The sequence below is a fragment of the Balearica regulorum genome, chromosome 12, assembly GCF_011004875.1.
Source record: "Balearica regulorum gibbericeps isolate bBalReg1 chromosome 12, bBalReg1.pri, whole genome shotgun sequence".
Classification (NCBI taxonomy): Eukaryota; Metazoa; Chordata; class Aves; order Gruiformes; family Gruidae; genus Balearica; species Balearica regulorum.
Window position 1 is genome coordinate 19817107 of NC_046195.1, and position 21698 is coordinate 19838804.

Genomic DNA, 21698 nt, shown 5'->3' on the forward strand with positions numbered 1-21698 from the left:
ATTCTGCAAATTTCTGTCTGACTTGGAATCATCACGTTCTTTGCTGTTTTTTCCAGTCAGTGTTCAAAGTTAGCTGGGATTGAGCTGATAAATCAAGTTATATCATTTCTTTCTGTTGATCAAATAATACTGCTTAAGGGCACTTCCAAAATACTGATGTTTACAATTTCAGTCACAGATTACTTCACATGCAGAGATGAAACCACTACCAAAGTATTTAACTATTAAAATCCTTGACATAGACACACCTGAACTTCAGAGAAAATTTAGCAAGTTCAAAGATTTTGAAGTGGATATTGGTTTTGTGGACCTATTCTACAGTGTAAACAAAAGCAGAATTTGTCTCTAGCTATTACCATCAGTAATTTAAGAGAATGAGGCCTCTTTGTGCTACTCAAAATCAAAACTTAAGAGTGGAAAATAGAGGATCAGATAGAAAGATTTATGTGTGCTGAAATGAATATTTACATAAGCCTCCTAAAAATTAACTTATTTATAAATCTGCTAGATTTATGAAATCATAACAAACATGCCACTCTAGTAATTTCACTTGTATGGCTTTAAATGAAAGTATACTACAGTGGCATCAGTAAAGAAACAAACAGAAGGACAAGTTCTTACTTGTGCCCAAGTTCATGTGCAATTGTAAATGCCAGATTGAGACCGTTGTCTTCAGCAAGAACACACTTTCTCTTGGCACTGCAGACACCTCCCAGGTAAGCAATTCCTGCAACAGAAACACAGAATCCTCCCATCAGAATCAGAGAAACAGTTCATTCACTCAAAACATACGGCAGTCACTCAACCAAAATGATAAAAAATGTGCCCAGTATGAAAGATATTAGAGCAGTTTGCACACAAAATCATCTGAGTATTTTGTTCATCATCCCATTGAAAAATCAGTCTAGAATTTTGTCAGACAGGAAACAAGTTAAACACACTCACCTTCACTGCTTTCATCGGAAAATATATTTCACTGTTCATACAGACTCAAAAATTCATCTATGATTGTCTATTAATGCCCCCTACTACAATGTTAGAAGATGCAGTGAAGTAGCTTGAACAAGCATTTAAATGGAGTTCTCCTAATTTTCAGAATAAAGCTGGGGAGAAGGAATAAAACAATAAAAGCAGAGACTCTCTGAAAATATCCTACATTTTCCCTTAATTAGTTAAAGCAAGCAAGAGTGGCGGAGTCAGAAGAGCTGGCAAACTCCTGATGGTGAGTCAGAAAGCCAATGTAGGTGGCAGAAGTCTTCTATGACTTAGTGGAATTTAGGATTTGATCCCATGGCCAATTGCACAGTACTCTCTAGGCCTGTTTGTGTGGGCACCACAAATGGTTGTAGGCTGAAGTCAAAAAGGAATTCAGAAGTCATGGCATGAAACCTCTGCTATGGAAAACCAACAGTCCTCATATGCCCTTCCTGCATCCAGACTCTCCCTTACAGAAAGTGCCATTGTACTTGGAAATGTTGTGACTGGCATCAGAGACCACACTCAGGACAATTTGCTGATAGGATTTTGTTTCATCTGCCACCTAGAAACCACAGTTAAGCCACTGGGAATTACGCACAAAGATTAAAGACAGAGCTAAAGCCTAAGGACGTCTCTATTCATGCAAGTCCTCCACTGCTAACCGGGCATATCTCAAAAGCCATACAAACAGTTCAAGTGTGCATACAAAACAAGATTTCCAGCTAGCATGCAGCAACCTAAATGCTGAGTTCATCCTGCCGCTTCAAACATCCTTCTGCCATGCTGGAAAAAGGGGAAGTGTAAAGACCTTCCACAAATGCCTTCCATTTTTTTCACAACAGATATATTTGCTTATATCTAACAGACAACAAGAAATCTATTTCCTCACTGTAATACTGTTCTCACAGAGGGGTAGCTAGGATCTAGCTGCCTTTAATGAGTTGACCGCAACAGTGCAATGGAGACATGTTTTTTTGTGGTTTTTTTTTTAAATTCTGTCAGAGTTGACAAAGCTCTGCTTATCAGGGTGCAAATGGTGTAAAACTCTAGACCTGGAAGAAGTCCAGTTCTGTTTTCATGAGTTTTGACAACAATATGGATATGGGTATTTGTTGCCAGGGGAATTCTGGATGGAATGAAGGGATAGGCAATAGCCTTTTAATTCAGCATGAGCAGCAGAGAGCAAAGGTAGTGCAGGAATCAGACACTAACATTTGTTTACTTTAAAAGTGCTGACTGTGGAAGCCCAGATTCATACCACATGCAAAAAATGAAATCAAGATTTAATCTTTTTAAATCAATGACCATAGAAGGCTGGATTTCAGCACTCAAACTGACTTGCTTTTTACTTGCAGAATAGTCATAAGGATGTCACAGAACTGCTCAGGAAGTAATGTTACTTTGAGAAAGAGATTGGAACCTCAGTGCACACACTTGATGGCCTAATGAACGGGTCATAGAACAGAATCTCAGCTGTAGGTGTCTGTAGTGTGTCCTGGGCTATGAACATGCCTTCTGTTTCTTTCAAAGATCCCGAAACATTCCTGGTTGATTTCTGAAAGGGAAGTACATATCTCTCCCGATTTGTATCTGCTACCACGCACCCTTATGGTGACTTAGAAATACCCTCACCAATAACAGTCTTTTGCTTCCAACCCTACTTGGGATCAGCAATTTCTGGGAATACTCTTGGCAGAAGGAAAATACTGTTTGAGAAAATGTTAGTTTATTGTAAAACCAGTAGCAGAAGGGCTGAGATTAAGAAAACTACCAGATTTTGGTTAAAGGGGAGCAAAAATTTAATATTTGAGTCACAGAAGCTAGAGATTAAAAGGAACAATTAGGTGACTCAGCCAATCCTTCGCTTCTTTAGATTTGTGCCTTTGTTTATTTTTGAGTTCTTAAATCCTATCCCAGCATGCATACATGAAACAGGGTACTTGGGAGGATGGATTCTTCATGCCAAATTGCTAACCCACTCCATTGCTGCCTCTCCACTGGAGCATACTGTGTTGTCACAGGAGACAAAACGGTGATGGCCCATTGGCCGCTGGTAATCCTGATCCCCAGCTGTGAGAGAGGAAAACCAGTGAGGGCTGTTGGGTTCACCTTCCCTCATTAGCTTGCCCAGCCCAGGCTCTTCCCACAGTGGTGTGCTACGACCTTGTGGCACAACCACATCTACTCCAAAGTTGTTCCTGGAGATCCTTCTGCTTTTTGAGGATAAGGCAAACATAGCTCTGTAATAAACCAACCCAACTCAGCTAAAATACACTTTTACTGGACAGGGAGGGATATTTTGGTTACCTTTCAGTAGTTTTAGGTAGAGCTAACAGAGCAGGATTCTTATTGAAAGCGTTTTATTCCTGCTACTAAACCTGATTATTCCGCCTTTATCTTCCATTTAACCAGTGCTAATATATATCTCAGTTGTATCTGACACATCAGGTTTTAACTGAGAGACAGCAAAACAGTATTGCATCTCAATCTCAGTGGTCAATCAGGCAAGCCAGTTTAGCCTGAAATGATTCATGCTAATTTCCTTCTGCTTAATTTCGTAAAATGAGGCTGAGTCAATGTTTGCTGTCACTTGGAGATGGAAGGGGGCAATATATTTCCACGTTTGGGAGATGTGGTGTAGTAAAATAGTCTGGAGTTCTGTCAATATATTAAAAGAGGTTAAATATCACTTAAAATGTCAAATATATTACCTCAAATAGTAATTCGTCTCAAATCTTTGTTTAGTGGTTCTAATCCCCACTGAAACTGACTGGCAGTAACATCGCTCTGTGCTAAAAGCCTCATTATTCAAAGGTGGAAAACTAACGATTAAGGACTTGTACATCCATCGGGGCTGAAAAAGAAGTGACTGTGGCTCAGGTACAGACTCTTAGTCACCTTATTTTTATTAATTATTTTCAATGCTTAATATGAATCCTGTGTGGCCATTTTCTAATATTTTCAATGACCAATTAAAAAATGTAGACATCTAAAATTAGTTGATTATTACAATTATTAAAGACTTCTGTCGCAGTGGAGCCCAACTATCAGACAATATAGGAACAGAGGTGCACTGGGCAGGGAAAATCATAATCCTAGAAGAGCAGACAGCAGAAAAATTTGCAGTACATGAAATGAACTCAGTAAGAAGTCCAGCCCATGAACTGCTGAGTGCTTATTAATGGTAATTTTGCTTCTGGCCCTGGCTGGGAGACAGGTGTGTGAAAATGAAAAATAGGGAAGAAAGTTGAACTGGTTTTGTTTGGTTAGGTTTTGTTTATTTTTTTTCCCCCCTCCTGTGCTCATGCAAATACACAGACAGTGGCTTTCTTCAGGGGAAAAAAAGTCCTATCCGTCCAGATACACTACTAACTGCCAGCAATTACCACAAATCTATTTTTAATATCAAAAAAGGTCAAGCAGGAGCATCAGTGGTAGAGGGAAATGAAAGCCAATTACTATTTTTACTATTATCAAGTGTGAGGGTTTGGGTTTTTTTTCCTTTCTCTCATGAGAAATTGCATAATTACAGTCCATAACTTCTGTGCTTGGGTTTGACCACGCAAAGCTATCTGCACTTCCACAGCAATCCTTAGGACACAGGCAACTGTGTAAACTCAGATTTATCCAACAAGTTGTCATACATAAACAGTTTGCAGCTGTTGGCCAGCTAATGAGCCCTCTACTAGTAATATCTCTAAGGGGAATGATTACATTTATCCTACCAGCTCAGCTAGGCATTAGGATGTTACATACTTGCCACAGTGACAGCCAAAGCTGGAAGACAACAAATTGTGGTGTGTGGGTTCACATTTCATCCTATTCAAAACACCGGGGGCTTCCTTCTGATGACTGTGGAATATTCACTCAGCAAGTGGTTTGTCCAGGTACTCCAGCTTTCAACTCTCTAATGTCTTGTTTTCATTGCACTCCTAATACTTTAATCTCTTCTTTTGCCAGCCACCTCTGGATACTGAACTTTTACTTGATTAAAACTTGGCTAGCTTTCCTCTTCTCAATGTATTTGCTGTTGGGAAGGGAGCCAAACTTGAAGTCCTGAAGTCTGCTTGGCACAGATGGAGACTCACTGCATATCCACATGCACAGAGCAAACCTCCCATTCCCCACCATTGCCAGTTTGGTGTTGAACTGATGTTTTTCTCATCCTCCCACAATTTTCAATTTGTGCAGCTCACACATTGCCATCAATTACACTCCCGTAGCTTCTCTTAACATCCTACACAAGTAAAATCAGGAAACCCTAGAAGTGATTCATGTTCTGCCTTTCCGTTCAATGACTATGATATATTTGACAGAGATGCCCTGCCTGTATTTACACATCAAGTCAGTCACCAAGGGAATCTTTCAGTGCTTATGATACTTAAAAATGAAAAATACTTTTCCTTTCTATAAAGCCTACATACGAAAGGTTCCAAAATTTAAAAAACATTAAAGAAGTACCCACTAAACTGCCTCCAAGATAGGTAATAATACAGCCCTGTTCTACAGCTGAATAAACAGAGGTCCCAAGAAGTCAGTGGTATCCAAGTGAAAAAGAACAGTATCATGGATGGACCCTCTCTAGCATGTACAACACAGAAAGGCTAAGGTTGTTACCATCACTGTCCTACTGAGCCTCCAGTTCCAAGTTGGGTTTACAGGGATCATCCAGAAAAAGCTAACAGGGTGAGCTGTTCCTTCATTTTATGAGAATGTGCTAATCCAAAGCCAGACACGCAATTTTAGTGCCACAGATTAATTTGTCTTAATGCTGGATAGTCATCTAGATGCCAATTTCTGTTAATATTGCAGTAACAACATGGTTTCCATTACAGTTTAATATTCACGTATGGAAACTGTTTTCCTTAGCATAATTTTCATTGTCACTGTATTTAATGAAAACCACACTGAAAACAATACACTCATTATGAATCACAAGTACAGGAATTATAGTACAACCATCCAATGCACGGGAGACAGCTACAGTCAGGTAAGAAAACAAGTTAACAATGATGCCAGGTGCTGTACCCAATGCAAGTCACGATATTTGGAACTCAAGTATTTATAAAGGAAGAGTTTCTGATGCCAAGGACCGTCCAATAAAACCAGCTCCCAGACACTGCAAGAAGTCAGCCATTGCCTATTTCAAACAGGTCTCCCCATAAGTATGCCTTTCCTCTTAAAGTGAATGTGAAATATGAAATAAGGTCAAACTCTATGTGCCCGAGAAAGAAATCTACACTGACAATAGGGATGCCATTTTTCCTCTGTACTTAATCAAAGGACAGAGCATATGACGCACTGTCTGTCTCATTCTCTTGGTGCCATACAAGCGACAAAAATGAGTCCAGAGAAGAAATTAGTTCAATTCACTTGACCTTGCTGAGTGGCAGAACATCCACTCCCTGTTGAGGGCTTAAATTCCCTTTGGGGTGGGAGGTGGTTGAACCATATCGAGGAAACAAGGCAACATAGGACTGGTCCAAATACAACTCTCTACACAGGACTGGGTAGGCACACAGATAACGAGGGAACTTTCAAAGTCCTCAAAAGGAATTCGTAATTTTGTAGAATTTAAGAATTTAAGCTAGAATATCATCCAGGCAGGTGTATTGTGTATATGACTCCCTTTCTTTTAGCTTGTGGAGAAAACTGGACTGGAGGAAGTAGCATCCAGCACTAATTTTTTTAAGCATTGGTGAGCCCATGCCATTTCTGCAGGCAGAAGATGATCTGGATTCCTGGAAATCCCAAGAAACCTCTAGCTAAGGGCATGTGAAGTTCACTCCTCCAACTCTACAGCACACATTTGTTTTCATACAGTTTTCAAACTGGTATCCAAGTCCCCATACATACTCTTCCCCACCTCACTGAGAAACTGGCAAGTACTACCCCAACTTTACAGAAAAGCGAGGTAAGACACAACATTCAAATAACTGGTAAGATGAGGCAACAAGTCACCGCTACTTTTGAGAACACACATCAGACCCTGACTTTCTGTACCTAGCCAATCTGTTGCAAATGTGCCCATCATTACAGAATCCTCCTCTTGCTTTGGAGAATCTACCTTACCCTGAATTTCAATGTGATCTCTATAAAACTCTGTTTCTTGCCTCCAAATCAGCATGACCTGCAGAGATGCAGCATGCTTTCCCAGAACTCAGTGTACTCTGGGGTTGGACACCTCCCCTATGGGACCGATTCTTGCCCTGTAGTGCCCAATAAAATCTCTTCTTCCTTCTAACTCTGAAAACACTGTCACTTCCAGTATACACAACTGCTGTCAGAATCCCAAAAGCCCAGCAAGAAAAATAAATAGCTGAAACACAAAGCATAGTTACTTTCTGGATCTCTTGATTTTCATTACACACACCCTGAAAGACTAACAAATAAAATCTGTCCCTGATATTCACAATACTGGCTGTGATGTTTCTCGAGCTGATAATGTAATAGTCCTCAGAACACAAGGTCCTAACAGCACAAATGAATGAAATACACAATACCTTTTATAGGGGATACTTTTCTGACTACTGGGAATACTTAAAGATATTTGGTACTGAAATACTGCGCCCCAGGGTCTAGTGACTGGCCCTGGATAACATTTCAGAAGACCAGGACTCTAACTGTGAGAGTCAGATTCAATCATGTGCTTAGTCTTGTGAAGTGACTGCGATTCATGCAGACACACCCAAATTCTAGCCATGGCACCACTGAAGCTCAACCGAACCTCTCAGTTGACTCTTTCAGCCCACACTGAACTCTGTGCAGGAACACGCTGCTCCCATTTTCAAACAGATTAGCTGACATCCAACCACGGTTTGTCTACGCAAGTTGCCCTACTCTATAGCTTTCTGATAAGACCACCTTTGTGAAGCTAGACCTCTTCATGTCTGTAAACCTGCAAAGAAGGCAGGACTCTGCAAATCATTAGAGATAAAAGGAGTGCTTTTGCTATCTTCTTTTTCTCTTTAATTACCCTGCAGGATGGCAATTAATGGAACACGTGGAATCCCTTCCCCAGCATGGCCAACTCTCAGCTTAGCTTTCAGTCTTTCTGCAGGGTTTTTATGTTTCCTGGGAACCCTCCTGTGGTTTTCTAAGTTTAATGGATGAATCATTTATCTGCTCCTTTACTAACTTCCCCCCCACAGACATTCCCCAAGATGTCAAGAACTTTATTCTAATGCTACTTGCATTGGATTTACATTGTGCTAATTCACTGATTTAAGCAGAGCCTCTCCTGGTGTACAAGGGACTGCCCAGACAGTTGAAAAGCCCTAGAGATTGAGACCTCTCATGATTTTAGGGGTAATTTTCCTCACCCAAGCTAGTAAAAGGTTGCTTCAGATACCAAATGCATTGAGATGCAGAAAGCTGACAGATGTTCTAACACCTTTTTGGCCTAGAAGAGGCTTTAACCAAGGCCTACAAAAACATGCCAGACAGGCTATTAACACTGCATTATGCCAGCAAAGAGCAGACAACCTTCAGAAACCCTCAGAGGCTTGGCATGGGCATCTCTGAAAACCACATTACTTCCCAAAGCCATTCAAGAAGGTTTTGTGATCACAAGCATAAATACTCACCACGCTGACCATACCTGAGGAGAGGTATGGCATTCACAGTAATCCAAAAAAAGCTGGAAACAAGTATACTGGTTAACGTCACAGAGCAGATATCCATCAGGAGTGACATGGATACCACTGATCTTGCCTTGGAGCAAGGGAATGCATTAAAAGACCACCTGAAGTTCTTTCTGGCCCTAATTTTCTAAGCTTTTACAATAAAACACTGGGATCTAAGAACTCAGCAAAGAAGCAGATAAAAAGAAATACCCTGTTTATTTGACATCTGCTCTTTGTTCAGCATGACATCCCCTATACCATTAACATGGCTCCTCCCTTCCAGCAAACCATTGCTTCCCTAGATGACAGCACATTAATAAATCCTCTCCATCTAACGTGACATGAGGAGTGGGTTAATTAACTGGAGCAGAGGAAGCAGGGTATCATCTACATGTTTACTCTACTTTGATATGCTAACAGCCACATTCCAGAGAGCTTCTCCCGCACACTCCCCAGCAACAGGAGCCCCGGCTGCTGCTGAATGCAGATCTCAAACAGGCAAAAACACGGTTCCTTTCTGCATTCCTGTTTCTCTAGTTAAATACAAAGTTTTGGATATTTAGTCCAAATCTAACCACCATTCCCAAATATAGATTCCCAAACCCTGGCAGCTAATTCAGCATCTGTTTATAGACATCATTACACACCGCTGAAAGTCTCTATGCTCATGCACACACATGGAAATATATGGCCTTAATTACTCATGATATGTTAGAACAGCTGTATTCCTGTTAAGACAAAAGGCAGGGGAAGAGCTAGCTAAGTGGATCTGAGAGAAGTACTCCAACTGGAGAGGGACTGATGGACTGGATGAGTCCACACAATGCTGAAAGGTATACAGGAGCCTGGCACAATTTAGTGAACAAGGGAGAAAGACAGGAAGAGATAGGGAATGAGAAGAGATGGTGACAGAAATGTAGCAAATGGAGATAACATGGGTTTTCCAGAAGTCTTCAAGAAACATGACTTTGATCTCGTAAGCAGCAGGGAGTCACTTCTGTGGGAGGCACAGGTCAAGAAGGGCAGGAGATAAGATCAGAAGGGAAGATGAGCTCTCTGAGAACTTCTGTGTGTACTTACTGCTGGAGAAAAATGGATCTACAGCCCTGGGTCATGTGTCTCTGACATCGTGGGTTCACTTGAGGAAAGGTAGGAGCTGGACTGCAACAAGGCCTGATGAGGACATGCAAGTATTCAGGCAGGGAGGTCTGTGTCTTAGTGTGGGCAAAAAACTGGCACTTCGCATAAGGAAAGGACAGCTGTTAGAACTGGTATAGAAACAAGCACTGGAAATCAGTGGGATACAAGCTGTTGAAAGAAAAAGAGACAGGCATAGGAGACAAGGTTGTTCAAGGGTATCTTACACCAAAATCAGAATCAGATCCAGCAGAAGTCAGGAGAGATCTCATGCTTTTGAAAGACTACAGGAACATGTAAAACTGTTGTAGAATTAAGCAGGATCTTCCCTTCTCACATGGATCCAAATATTGGCATGATGATATGCAAAAGACATGCAACCTACCAAGGCAACAAGGAGGACTCGGCACTGGATTCAAGATCGGTGGAGTTCAGTGACTGAAGCAGAGAGACACAGGATAGAAATGAATCCACATCTCTCACCTGCTGGATGTCTTGACAAGAGGAGAGAGCTCCACCTGTTCCTTCTCTAAACAGCCGTCATGAATCTCACCCTTCACATTCTCAGATGTTATTAAAAATCAAAATTATTTCAACATTTCAGTATTTTCATTTTGACCTGTCCTATTTGGTGGAATAGGTCTGAACTCAAGAATTGCTTCAGTGTCCCCTTAAGCTGCGTCTTTCAGGAAATACATAACCCACCAAAAGGAAAAAAAAAAAAGTAACAACAACTCTGCCATCAGAAAAGAAAGCGCTCCAGGGCTACAATGCTCACCACTCTGCCATGTGCCCATTAGTCCTGTTCTCAGGATGGGTTCCCACCTGCAGGTTATAATCTTCCAACAAACAGAAAAACAACCCTGCCATTGCCTGCAATAGCTGCTGCTTTGCAAACTGTGTTGCATTCCAAGAACAGCTCTGAGGCTATCTTCATCTTGCTTTTTCAGATGAGTTCTGTCACTTCCAGTTTTGAATTTGTCAAGTTTGTCCCTGCAACTCATCTGAGCCATCAGCTTCAACAGAGGGCCTGAGTTCAGAGACAATGAAGGAGAATGAAGAAAAAGAACAAATCAGAGCTTTTAATGAGACTGCTAAACAAAGAGGAACATGGAATTCAGCAGCAGGGATCCTGGAGCCTTCAAATTCCTCAGTATCTCCCTTCCAGAATGAAGAGACAAGGTCAGACTTGGCAATAAATCAGAAAAAATATTTGGAGTCTCTGTACCAAACAGCATCTGCTTTAAGAGCTAACAGTCAGGGTCTGGCACTCAGTTCCAGTTGTTCTTTCTTGTAATTGCAAACACTAAGAAACTCATGAAGCTATTCAAATAAATTAAAAGATAACTTTTAACAATTTCAAGAGCTTTACTGAGCCATGCCTATCTCAGCCGGCCATGGTGTTGGTCAGGGGGTGGATTTATGAGCAAGGATCAGTCCTGCAATTGTTCAGCAACATTCAGCAATGTGTCATGAACAACGTTTCAGTGTCTGGAGAGTTTCAGCACAGTCTGCTGAACAGGACAGTTTTGGAGATGGCTGAACACCTGTGCTGCTGATGAATGGCATTCTTCCACGGCTCTCAATTAAATTCTTTCCATGTTCTAAAAGAATGACTAAGCAATTGTTACTCTCAAAAAGTGAATGAATCTATACTTTTGAACCATGTTAATATTTAAAGTGTATTTTATTTTTAGGCACGGTACGCATGTCAAGCTGTTCTCTTGGCAAAATAAGACCAGCTCAGGCAACTTGCAGAGCAGGCCAGCAGAACAGGATGATTCACAATAATCAAACTTTGAACAGATGCTTTTCCAAATTGCTTCTGTGATACTTCTCAATTACAGCTCCTACATACTGACTTACAGGGCTCACTTTGTCACACTGCCAGCCAACACATGCACTGATAAACTTATTTAGCAATTCTTGGTTCAGCCCTTCTGTTTTAATTCTTTGCTGAGTGCTGATTTAACCTCACAGCCTGCCTGACTTGAGAAAAATGACAAACGCAGGGTGTGTGCCTGATAATGTTAATAAGGTTGAGTTACTCTGCTGAAGTCAGAATTCGGGCTGAAAAGCTTGTATCATGCAAAAGAATGAAGCTGGTACCTAAAACCTCAGCACTGGCTGCTACCTCTGCTGCCAGGCATAGGGGGGGAAAATGATCCCACCGCGTTGGTGGACAGGAAAAGGAAACTAAGGCAGTGCCATGCCTCTGCTTCTCCCCTCATGCAGTACCAAAGTCAGCACATTTGTTCTGGCAGGCCATGTTAGTATGGTGGAAGGGGAGGCAACAATATAAAAAAAACAAAACAAAAAAAAAACCCAAACAAAAAAACAACTTACTGCAAAATTAATGGCTTGATTTCCTACATATTTGCTCCTCCACTTGGGGTTTCTGATGTAAATGTGGGTGTTGCAATCTCTCCCTCAGTGACAGCATCAAAGGGAGAGGGCTCTCTCCTCTGCTCAGTTTCCTAGTTTTCAGAAAACTTTCAAAAGCCTAATATTTCTGAGATCCACATCCTCAAATTTGACTCAAATTGGCCAATGGGTTAAAATGTTATTGGGGAAAGACTGTCATTGGGGTAGACAGACATAAGCGCAAAGCACACACATTGCAGACACGCACTCACCAAATCAGGTTAAAATGACTATTAACCTAAAGGACCCTCCTTTAGGTTAATAAACCTAACCTCAGGTTCCCAAACAGAGCTGTCTGTTCCAACTTCCACCCCACAGGAAGGGAAGGACCCACATGGTACTTTACTCAGACATAAACAGATCACAGCGCCAGCCTGACAGAAGAGAAGCAATGGCTAATTTCAGAGGTCATGTAGCTGGAGATATTCTTAATATGTCCTGAATCTTCTTTCTTTAGTACCTCTTTCTCTAAATTACTCCAAAATAAAATGTCACCTTTAAAATAACACAAGCTAGAGACAAATTTTTACTAAGAAAAAGACTATCATGAGATTTTCTCACACTTAATAAAAAGAAATCTATCATGTTTAAATTCAAGCTCCTGTGAAAGAAAACACAAATTTGGATGAATACTGCTGAGCTCCTTGTGATGACTGACAGCAGCCAGAAGAGTCCCTGGTGCCTCACAGACACAAGTCAAGGCACAGTCCCAGTCCTGAGGCCTTTAGTCTGAATTCAGAAATGACAGCACATGAGTCCCACGGGGGGGCTGCACCTGCAGGCAGCACTAAAGAAACTCTCATAGTATCCTGCAGAAGCCAGCGGGACATTTCCACGTGAGCAAGTTCGTGTTATTGCTATAGGTCTTTGTGCTAAAGTATCAGGACCAACAAGTGGAGAACTGCCTCTTCTAGTCTTGCGCTCTTCTAAATAAAACACCCCTGGGAAGTGCAGAAGCTCCTACATATTTGTACACTGTCTGGGTGACATTTCCAGCTCTGAATCAGATCTGTGTCCCCCTGACTGAAAATTACATGCTGAGTCTGCTCCATGGTTTGTAGGGGGTTTCTCAGCTGTCAAGCCCCACTCAGTAAGTGGCTCACGGAGAGAATTTGCAATGGTAACAGCTGTACTTTCCAGCTACGCAGCTAGGATATTTTTGTATAAGCCTGCTTTGGTGCCCAGTGGCAGTGGCCATGTCTGTCAGCTGCCATGTAATGAGGTGCATTTCCCAACAAAGCCACCTGATTAATGACAGCATAAACAGCTTCATGGCATTCACAGAAAACAAGTTGAATATGTATTACATCCAATCTAATTGTACCAGCTCTCATAATCACCAGGGGTTTGATCAAAATCTTACTGAAATCAATAGAAGTATTACCAGCGGCTTTGGAGAAGGTGCATTAAGCCATTTCCTGGCTTCTTTTACTTAGTTCCCACCCCTGAAGGCTGGTCTTTGTCTTTTTTACTTCAGTGTAAAGTCAAAAAGCTTTAGTCACTTCAGTGTTTAGACCACACTGTGGCTCACAGACACTGGTGCAAGAGTGGGTATTCTGCCTCTCTGTAAACACACCAGTTCATTGAACAAATATGGACTACAGGTTTCCCATGTTTGAAAATGCAACAAGCAACAAAGATAAAGATAAAAATAGAAAAGAGAGGGATCGTTCTGAGATACTCAGTCAAAAGTTATCACTTTTAAATCCTTCATTCAACCAAGAATATCCCAAGAATCTAACCATCACAGCAAACACACCTCTGTACTGCAACACAAACCGCAGCAGCAAAGAGTTAGCACTTCAGTAGTCGTAACAAATATTTTTGTGTTGCAGGATCTGAGGCCCAGGTTCAGGAAAGCATCTCTACCACAGATGCTGCTTAAGTACGCGTCCAGGTATAGGTCAGGCGAGAATCACAGGGAAAACCATCTGGAACAACAAAGCAACTCCAGTGAACAATGCTGCTTTGCTGAAGTCCACGTCAACAGACACTTCTAAGAGATCACCAAAGGGATCAGAAGGAGCACCAGTACTTCCCCAGAACTGATCAGGAGTCAAGACACAGGGCGAGAGAGATGTGGTCAGGAATTTCATCCATGCTTGGACCCAGACAAGACCATGGTGGAGACAGTACTTTCTCTCTGACCAATAGACATAGCTAGAAAAGGAGACAAGCTACGGCATGGAAGATAGGAAACATGAGTCTACAAGTTTCTTAAACAGAGATATAAAATACTCATTCTAAATAGAAATCTAACTTCAATCTTTTACTTTTCTCTCAAGAACAATAAACTGATTAGACTGATGGACTCATTTTAGAGAATCAGTTTAACTTTCCATTAAATAAAAACATCCACACAGAGTTTCCTAACTACTGGCCAGTTTTCTTATAAATAACTGCAGTGTTTACTCTATTTGTCTACTACAGTGCAAATATTGCTCTACATGCTAGAGCTTGATGGATGACATTATTAAAACCAACAAGTAGATCCTCAGCAGAACATTAATGTGTACCCAGCAGTCTAATTATGGTCAGACAGAGTCTTAATGCAAACAGATCAGGCAAAACGGCTACACAAAAATGTATGACACAACTACGCAAAAACAACAAATATCTTCAATCTGCTGACTGTTCATGACCACTAACTAAAGTAGAAATACAAGGCTAATTCCAAGCTAAGCAAACACAGAAATCCTTAGCATTCTACAAATCATGCTGAAAGAGTACAGAAGGAGAAAGATATTTCATAGGTTGGGTCTAGGATTTATTTTTATTTTTTATTTTAATAAGTTCAACATATTTCTATCAGCTGATCAAAAAGGTAAAGAGTTGTCAAATTCATGCAGACAGACACCTTGCAACCTTGCAGATTATAGGATTCTGAACCTGAAATTGAAAAGTGTATATAGCAGGAAGCCTGTGTCCAAATAAAATTCCAGGGGTTCAAAGGACAGTTTATATATATAAATATATATATATATACACACACACACATCTCAGTGAGAATTAGGCTAAATTTTCACCATCTCCTGCAGTCACCTTCCTATCTAAATTGGCAAGAACTTGATAAGGAAACTCCAGTATTTTCTACAAAGAAAATCGGGTCAAATTCAGGTATATAAAGTTCAAAGTATTCTGCCATTCATTTAGAAACAGCAATTTTTTTCCAGAATGGGCATTATCAAAAGATGTATCCATTCACATAAATGGATACAGAAATGCAAACACATGCACATGCATGGATATATTCACATACTTTAGCACTGATCTAATGAAGAAGCAAAAATAAACAAAGAGGACCAATTTCCCTCTAGTCTGTATTCCAACCCAGATAATCATATACCTCTTCAAAATAATTGATCAGAGGAAACAGAAAACTCAAAGTTAAGCCTACCAGAGCCACTGATCACAAGTGCCACATTGTATTCACCCAGGGTTAATGAAGATTGGTGTAATTTCCCAGCTAGAAACCATGCAATCTGCAAGACAGCTGGAAAGCAAAAAGATCCTACAAAATCTAAATCTTTCACTGTATACTAGCACATTATTAATGCCTCCTCCCTCCTTAGCATGTGCAAAAATGCAAAATTGTATTTTTTACTTCATCAGCCTATCCATTTCTCAAAAGACACAAGCCCAGAGGCAACCTTTGTTCCCTGTAGTATCTGACTAAACATTTTGAATTGGCAGAAGTATAATGAACTTTTATCAGTACTTTTTCCTACTTACTCTTCAGGCCACTGAAACCCATTATTTCTCATGTTCCATGACCACAAACTCCAGATACTAACTACCACAATGAAACTCCATCATAAGCTTTTAGAAAAACCTAGGAATGTGAAGCTCACTGCATCTCCCCATTCTCCTTGTCTGTTCTGGCAGGAAAAGTCTTCAAGAATTCCAACAAGTCACTGAGCCATGATCTTGCTTCCTTTCCTAGAAACCATGTTGGCTTTCTTTTATCTCTTTTTATCTGTTTGGTCACCTCTGCCCATTTAAATTTTCCTAAGAAATGAGGTTAAAAGAATTGTTCTGGATTTTTTGGACATTAAACAGAGAAATGTGAATTTGCTGATTCAGCAGGCCAATCCTTAGCTGAACATTATCTCCACGCCAGATGTTCTAAGGCGAGGCCAAAAGATGACCAAAATTATCGCAAAGACATAAATTCTGAGCAAATTATGAAGTTACCATTTTATCTTTGGACACAGTCTCCTGTGGAGTAAAAGTATCAGCTGAGATGGCCGACATGATTATTACCTATTTTCTGCATTGACCCTCTATACAGTTTGCTGTCAGGGAGCAGCTAAGGCAGGTGCTGCTCCAAAAGGGAAGAAGAAGTGAAGTTGAGCACGGTAAGGCAGGCAGAGGCAGTGGCCTCACCGGCAAAGGCACAGTCCCACTGTACCCAAGCAAGGCGAGCAGAGAGGTTCTTAGCAGAGCTTTCCTGAAGTGCTTTCCTCAAAGCTGGACACCTGAACCGTAACCCAAGTTGGTCCAGGCAGCCAAACTCCCAGGAGGGCCAGGGATGCACTCAGAGTCCTGACATTTGCCGTCCCTGTGATGCAAATGCGTCCTGTATCCCCCTGAACTGCCACAGTTCACAATCCTACTGGTTAATGCAAAATTATATGGCAGATCATCTTAGTCTTCTATAACTGCTTCCTCCTCTTTCTCAACTTCCTTGGTGCCAGTACCTAAAGGGGGCTACAGGAAAGATGGGGAGGGACTATTTGTCAGGGAGTGTAGTGACAGGACAAGGGGCAATGGGTTTAAGCTAAAAGAGGGTAGATTTGGATTGGATGTTAGAAAGAAATTCTTTACTGTAAGTGTGGTGAGGCACTGGCACAGGTTGCCCAGAGAGGTTGTGGATGCCCCATCCCTGGAAGTGTTCAAGGCCAGGATGGATGAGGCTTTGGGCAACGTGGGCTAGTGGAGGGTGTCCCTGCCCATAGCAGGGGGTTGGAACTAGACGATCTTTGAGGTCTCTTCCAACCCAAACCATTCTATGATTCTTTGATTCTCTAAATGTCTTTCCCACTTCTACAAGCAACAACTAATGAAGGAGGTTTAGGTCCTTGATCATTCCCTTTTTATGATCTCCCATTTAATAAACCACAGGATTCACTGTGTTAACATACTGAATCCTTGTCCAAGCGTCAAATATAAATGACTAAAAAGAGGGCATACTGAAATATGATGGATTTTTATTTACATGGCATTATTTTTCAGGTGTAGGATATCCAGCTAAATTTGCATTTAAAGTTTAAATTCACTTCCACGATGGGCAACGGAGCATTTATATCACTTTTAATGGCCTAGTTGAGACCTCCAAGCAGGTGACATTTACCCACTTTTTCATTTACAACTATAGCACAAAATATTCGCAGCTGATCAGCTTGGAGTCAGGAAACTATTAAATCTATATATCACTTATAAAAAAACCCTATATATATCACTTATATTAAAAACTATTATATTATATAAAAAACTATACATCACTTATATTTTGCTGCATTATAACCACTAATCAAGTGGGGGACAGAACCTCTAAAAATAAGACTGTATTTTTAGATGCTTAAATACAGCTGTGACCACAGATGATGAAGCAGCCGTCTTCTTTAGGCCCTCAATTTTGCTGAGCTGTGAGTACAGCACAATCTGACTATGAAGTGGGATGTCCCTGTAAACTACTGATTTGGTCAACAAAGTGGAGGTGTGTCTCTCTAATATGTGATGGCAAACCATGGCCTGTGCATTCTTGGGTCAGCTCAAAATTTCATCACCTCTCCCACAGCACCTGACATTAACATTTACAGCCATGAAGCAAGCTTGTACTGGATCACAGCTGGAGCACACTTCCTACTATACTGCATTTTCAGCATGCTGGTAAATACAGGGAAGATTTTCAGTGGTGTAAAGTCCTTTTACATGCCCAATTCCTATTTGCATGAAGTGTAGCACAATCACAACTGAAAGACTCAGAACTTGTGCTGAAGCAGCGGAAGTGGGAGAATTGTTAAATAAAAACCAACAACATTCCAAGGACTTACACTCACTTTCAATCTATTGAGGGCACTTGGTGTAGCAAAATCCTTCCAGGACCAGACACACTATATAATGGGCTAGGTATTTTACTAGGTCATGTTACCAGATAGTTAACCAAAGTTGAAAAAAAAACCAAAACCCAAACCAAACCAAATCCAAAGGAAAATCAGTGCAGGTCAAGCTTCCTTCTTGGGGATGGGGAGGGAGGAAGTTTTATGTGCACTTCCCAGTGCTGTTTTCTGGGTTATGACTAGTAAAATCTCATCCCTACTTATTTAAAACTTGCTCTCAAAATTGCATTTAGTCTTGGCAGCTGCAAGACAAAGAAATGTAAAAGTACAGTAGGCAACTGTCCTTCATTTCCTTCCTTTACTCTTACATATCCTGTGTGCAACTGGAATGCTTCTATTTGATTATCCAGTGGAGCAAATGCTACAATGAATGCAATCATGCCTTATTACCCTACGTGTCTGTAGCCTATTGCACAGCTATGTACAGATGTTTTTACACAGCTTGCTTTTTAGCTACAGGGTCTATAAAACAATAGAAACTATCATCTGAAATGTTTTCAAGCCAGCAAAGGATAAAGGCACTGTAAAGCAGTCAACTGGATAAAAGCCATCTATGTCTGACAGGAGGAGAAGAAAAACCTCAGAGGTTTCTCAATTATAAATGTGTCAGCTTTCTTAAACAATATGTGGCTGCAGTTTGCAGCAAACTGACCAGGCTGGAACATGTAAACAGAGGTAAAAAATAAACATTCAGGCAGTGGAGAGAAGAAACACAAACCTCTGAAGGGTTTGAAGGGTTGAATCATTATTTTACTGACCTGACGAACTGGCTGCTGCCCAAAGAACCTGAACTTCCACTGGGAAGGCCTGAGAAGAGGGAGCACTGCCTCCAGCTAAGGGTCCTGAACTGAGATTCAAGAGCTGTGGCTTAGCCCACAGCCAACTCTATCCTTTGGCATGTCCCTTCACATCTCTAGGCTTCATTTCCTCACTCAGTACAATGGGGATAACAGTTCTGATCTCTTTGATAAAGAGCTTTGAATTTTACTGAAGAAAAGCCCTATTTACAAATTCATTTCCTTTCACTCTCAAGAAATCCTTTTTTTTACAAATATAGTAAAATGCAAAAAAAACCCCAATGTATTGTTTAATGGTACAGGTCTATTTGGGAGGCACCATGAATTAACAGGTAAGGCACTAGATTGGATGTCAGGATGTGCAAAATCTGTTCCCTGCTCTTGGATAAGAAACAATGAGCAAATGCTTTTATGACTCCCATGTTTTCCCTGTCCACCTGGTCTGAAAGCGTGTTACAGCAGAAAATCCTGCTTTCTGCTGCAGAGAATCTTGGGCTGGCATTTCTAGCACAGATAACAATAGCAAGCGATGGGTTAGTTATAGCGTACTGACAGCAGGTTTGACAGTGTAGAAAATAAATATTATTTCTCTTTACACATTATAAAAGAGAAAAAAGGAAGCAGATGAGCTATGAAAGCAGAAGAGATGATTTTATTAGTTTAATGTTCTGTCTTGCAAGAATCCCCCTGAGAAAGAAATCCTCACAAGGGGAAGTGATGGAGCTGGGGTGTGAAGCTGGTGAAGCAGTGCACAAAGCATGTAAAATCTGCAATCTGCAAGTCTCTGTTTACACGGATGAGGCAAGAGACAACAGCAGAAATAATACAAACCCCAAAAGACAGAACTAGTCTGTCCACAGACCTAACATAATGAGATTGTTCTGCTCATGTCTGCCTCAAAGGCTTCTCAGCTTCACACGCACAGTAGCAAGGAGCAGTTCCAGAGCTTTTCTTGACAGTTGTTTGGCACTGTGTGCTTAGCTGGACATCAATTAGGCTTCTGCCTTCAGCTTGTCTGTTTGCAAACACAATGACCACTTTCAGAGATAAACAGCAGAGATTTCCTTAAATCCTGATTAAATGGTATTTAGCCATAAGCAGAACCTTGATTCTTAGGCAGTGTCCTACAAATCATCCCTAATTTAGACAAGAATCAAAACTGTCTACGAGATAAGACTATAATTCAGAAGTTCTAGCATAGTATATTCAGGTAAACCAAAAACATAAGAACTATCTGTCACAAAAAAGAAAAAAGAAACATTAAAAAATTATGGTTTTGATTGTTTTTTACTCCAAGCTAGCAGGAAAATCTACTGTATTTCTTTTGGGGGACACTATCATGTAAATTCATTGGGAACTGTTAGCTAAAAGAGTAATGAGTGTTTTTCCGACAATGATTGCACGTCAGAGCCCCAGACCTAGGAAGGGGGTGAAGGGCAAAAAGATGGGGAAGGGAACATCTTATGCAGGTATCTGCCCTTTAAGCTAGAAGACTGAAATTCCCAGGTGCTTTGTGTACATGTCTATATAATTTCACACAGACATAAATGGCCCTGGAGTGGAATGCAGTACATGTTTGCACCCGTACCAGTCAAACTGCACAATGAGTTAGCGCATAAAGTGAGTTATGACATGGAGCTGAAATGAAAGAATAAAGTCAGAGTATCGGAATAAATATCAACAAAGTCATGGCAAATATTTTCCCTCCTGACACACTCCTTTTAACAAAGGCAACAGAAAGGAGCTTAGTTAGTTACACACCAGTTTGACATCAGGCTAGGATTTGGTTTGGAGTCCTAGATGCCTGATGGGAAAGTACCGTAACACAATTCTTGTAGCCAGTGAGTTTTCCAAAGATATCTTTCATTCAAATAGTAATCAGCACCCACCTTGTACAATGATGAGATGTGATGGCCTGAAGGATATTTACTCAGAAATAGGTTGCCTGGTAAAGAAATACTATGATTCCTTTCCACAGCATTTGAGACAGTTGTTTGCTTGTATTTATCAAAATACATTACCATGAACCATTGATAAAACCATGGGAGAAGGTAAAGTTTTCAAGCTAAGATAAGCTTAAACATCCTGCACCACCTTTGGGGCAAGTCACAATAAGGAAGGCAAAAGCTCTGGCATAAAGCCTGACTGGAGGGTTTGAGTGAGCAACAAGAAAAGCAAGATTTAAGATCAGCAAAGATACGCTAACAAAGAAAAGCAGGGTGGTAAGCTGATGAGAAGATTTTGGACATGCTGCCTTACAGTTGACAAAGACTCTGTATGTATTTCAGCAAACCAGCTTAAATATCTATGAGCATTAATTACCAATAGCAGTTTGATGGTCGAGGAAATGAAAGGGCAGGTACAGAGCAGGAAGTGTGTTATTCCTCCCCACTGACAGTGTTTAGTTCCAAATAACAAGCTAGCTTCAAACATACACCACCACTGTGAGGCCTATTGTTTTATCTTGTGGGATGGGTGCTTACTAAGACGACAGACAGATAAATAATTGGAAAATAAAAGTGCTTGAAACACATTTTGGGGCTACAAAAGGAGAATGATGTATGGAGGAGAACCAACAAGGAACTGCTGGAGGTTTACGAAGAACAAAGTGTAGT

The 21698-nt window shown here is 40.8% G+C and overlaps 1 protein-coding gene across 3 annotated transcripts in view; it reads right to left on the reverse strand.

Annotated features, from left to right (window-relative positions):
- The window catches only part of ADAMTS17 (ADAM metallopeptidase with thrombospondin type 1 motif 17), a 196179-nt gene that overhangs the window by 120624 nt on the left and 53857 nt on the right, over window positions 1–21698 (reverse strand). For all 3 annotated transcript variants that reach the window (XM_075763921.1, XM_075763924.1, XM_075763923.1), the window contains exon 8: window positions 622–727. In XM_075763921.1, the coding sequence (XP_075620036.1) occupies window positions 622–727 (106 nt within the window). The remainder of the gene's footprint in view (window positions 1–621; window positions 728–21698) is intronic.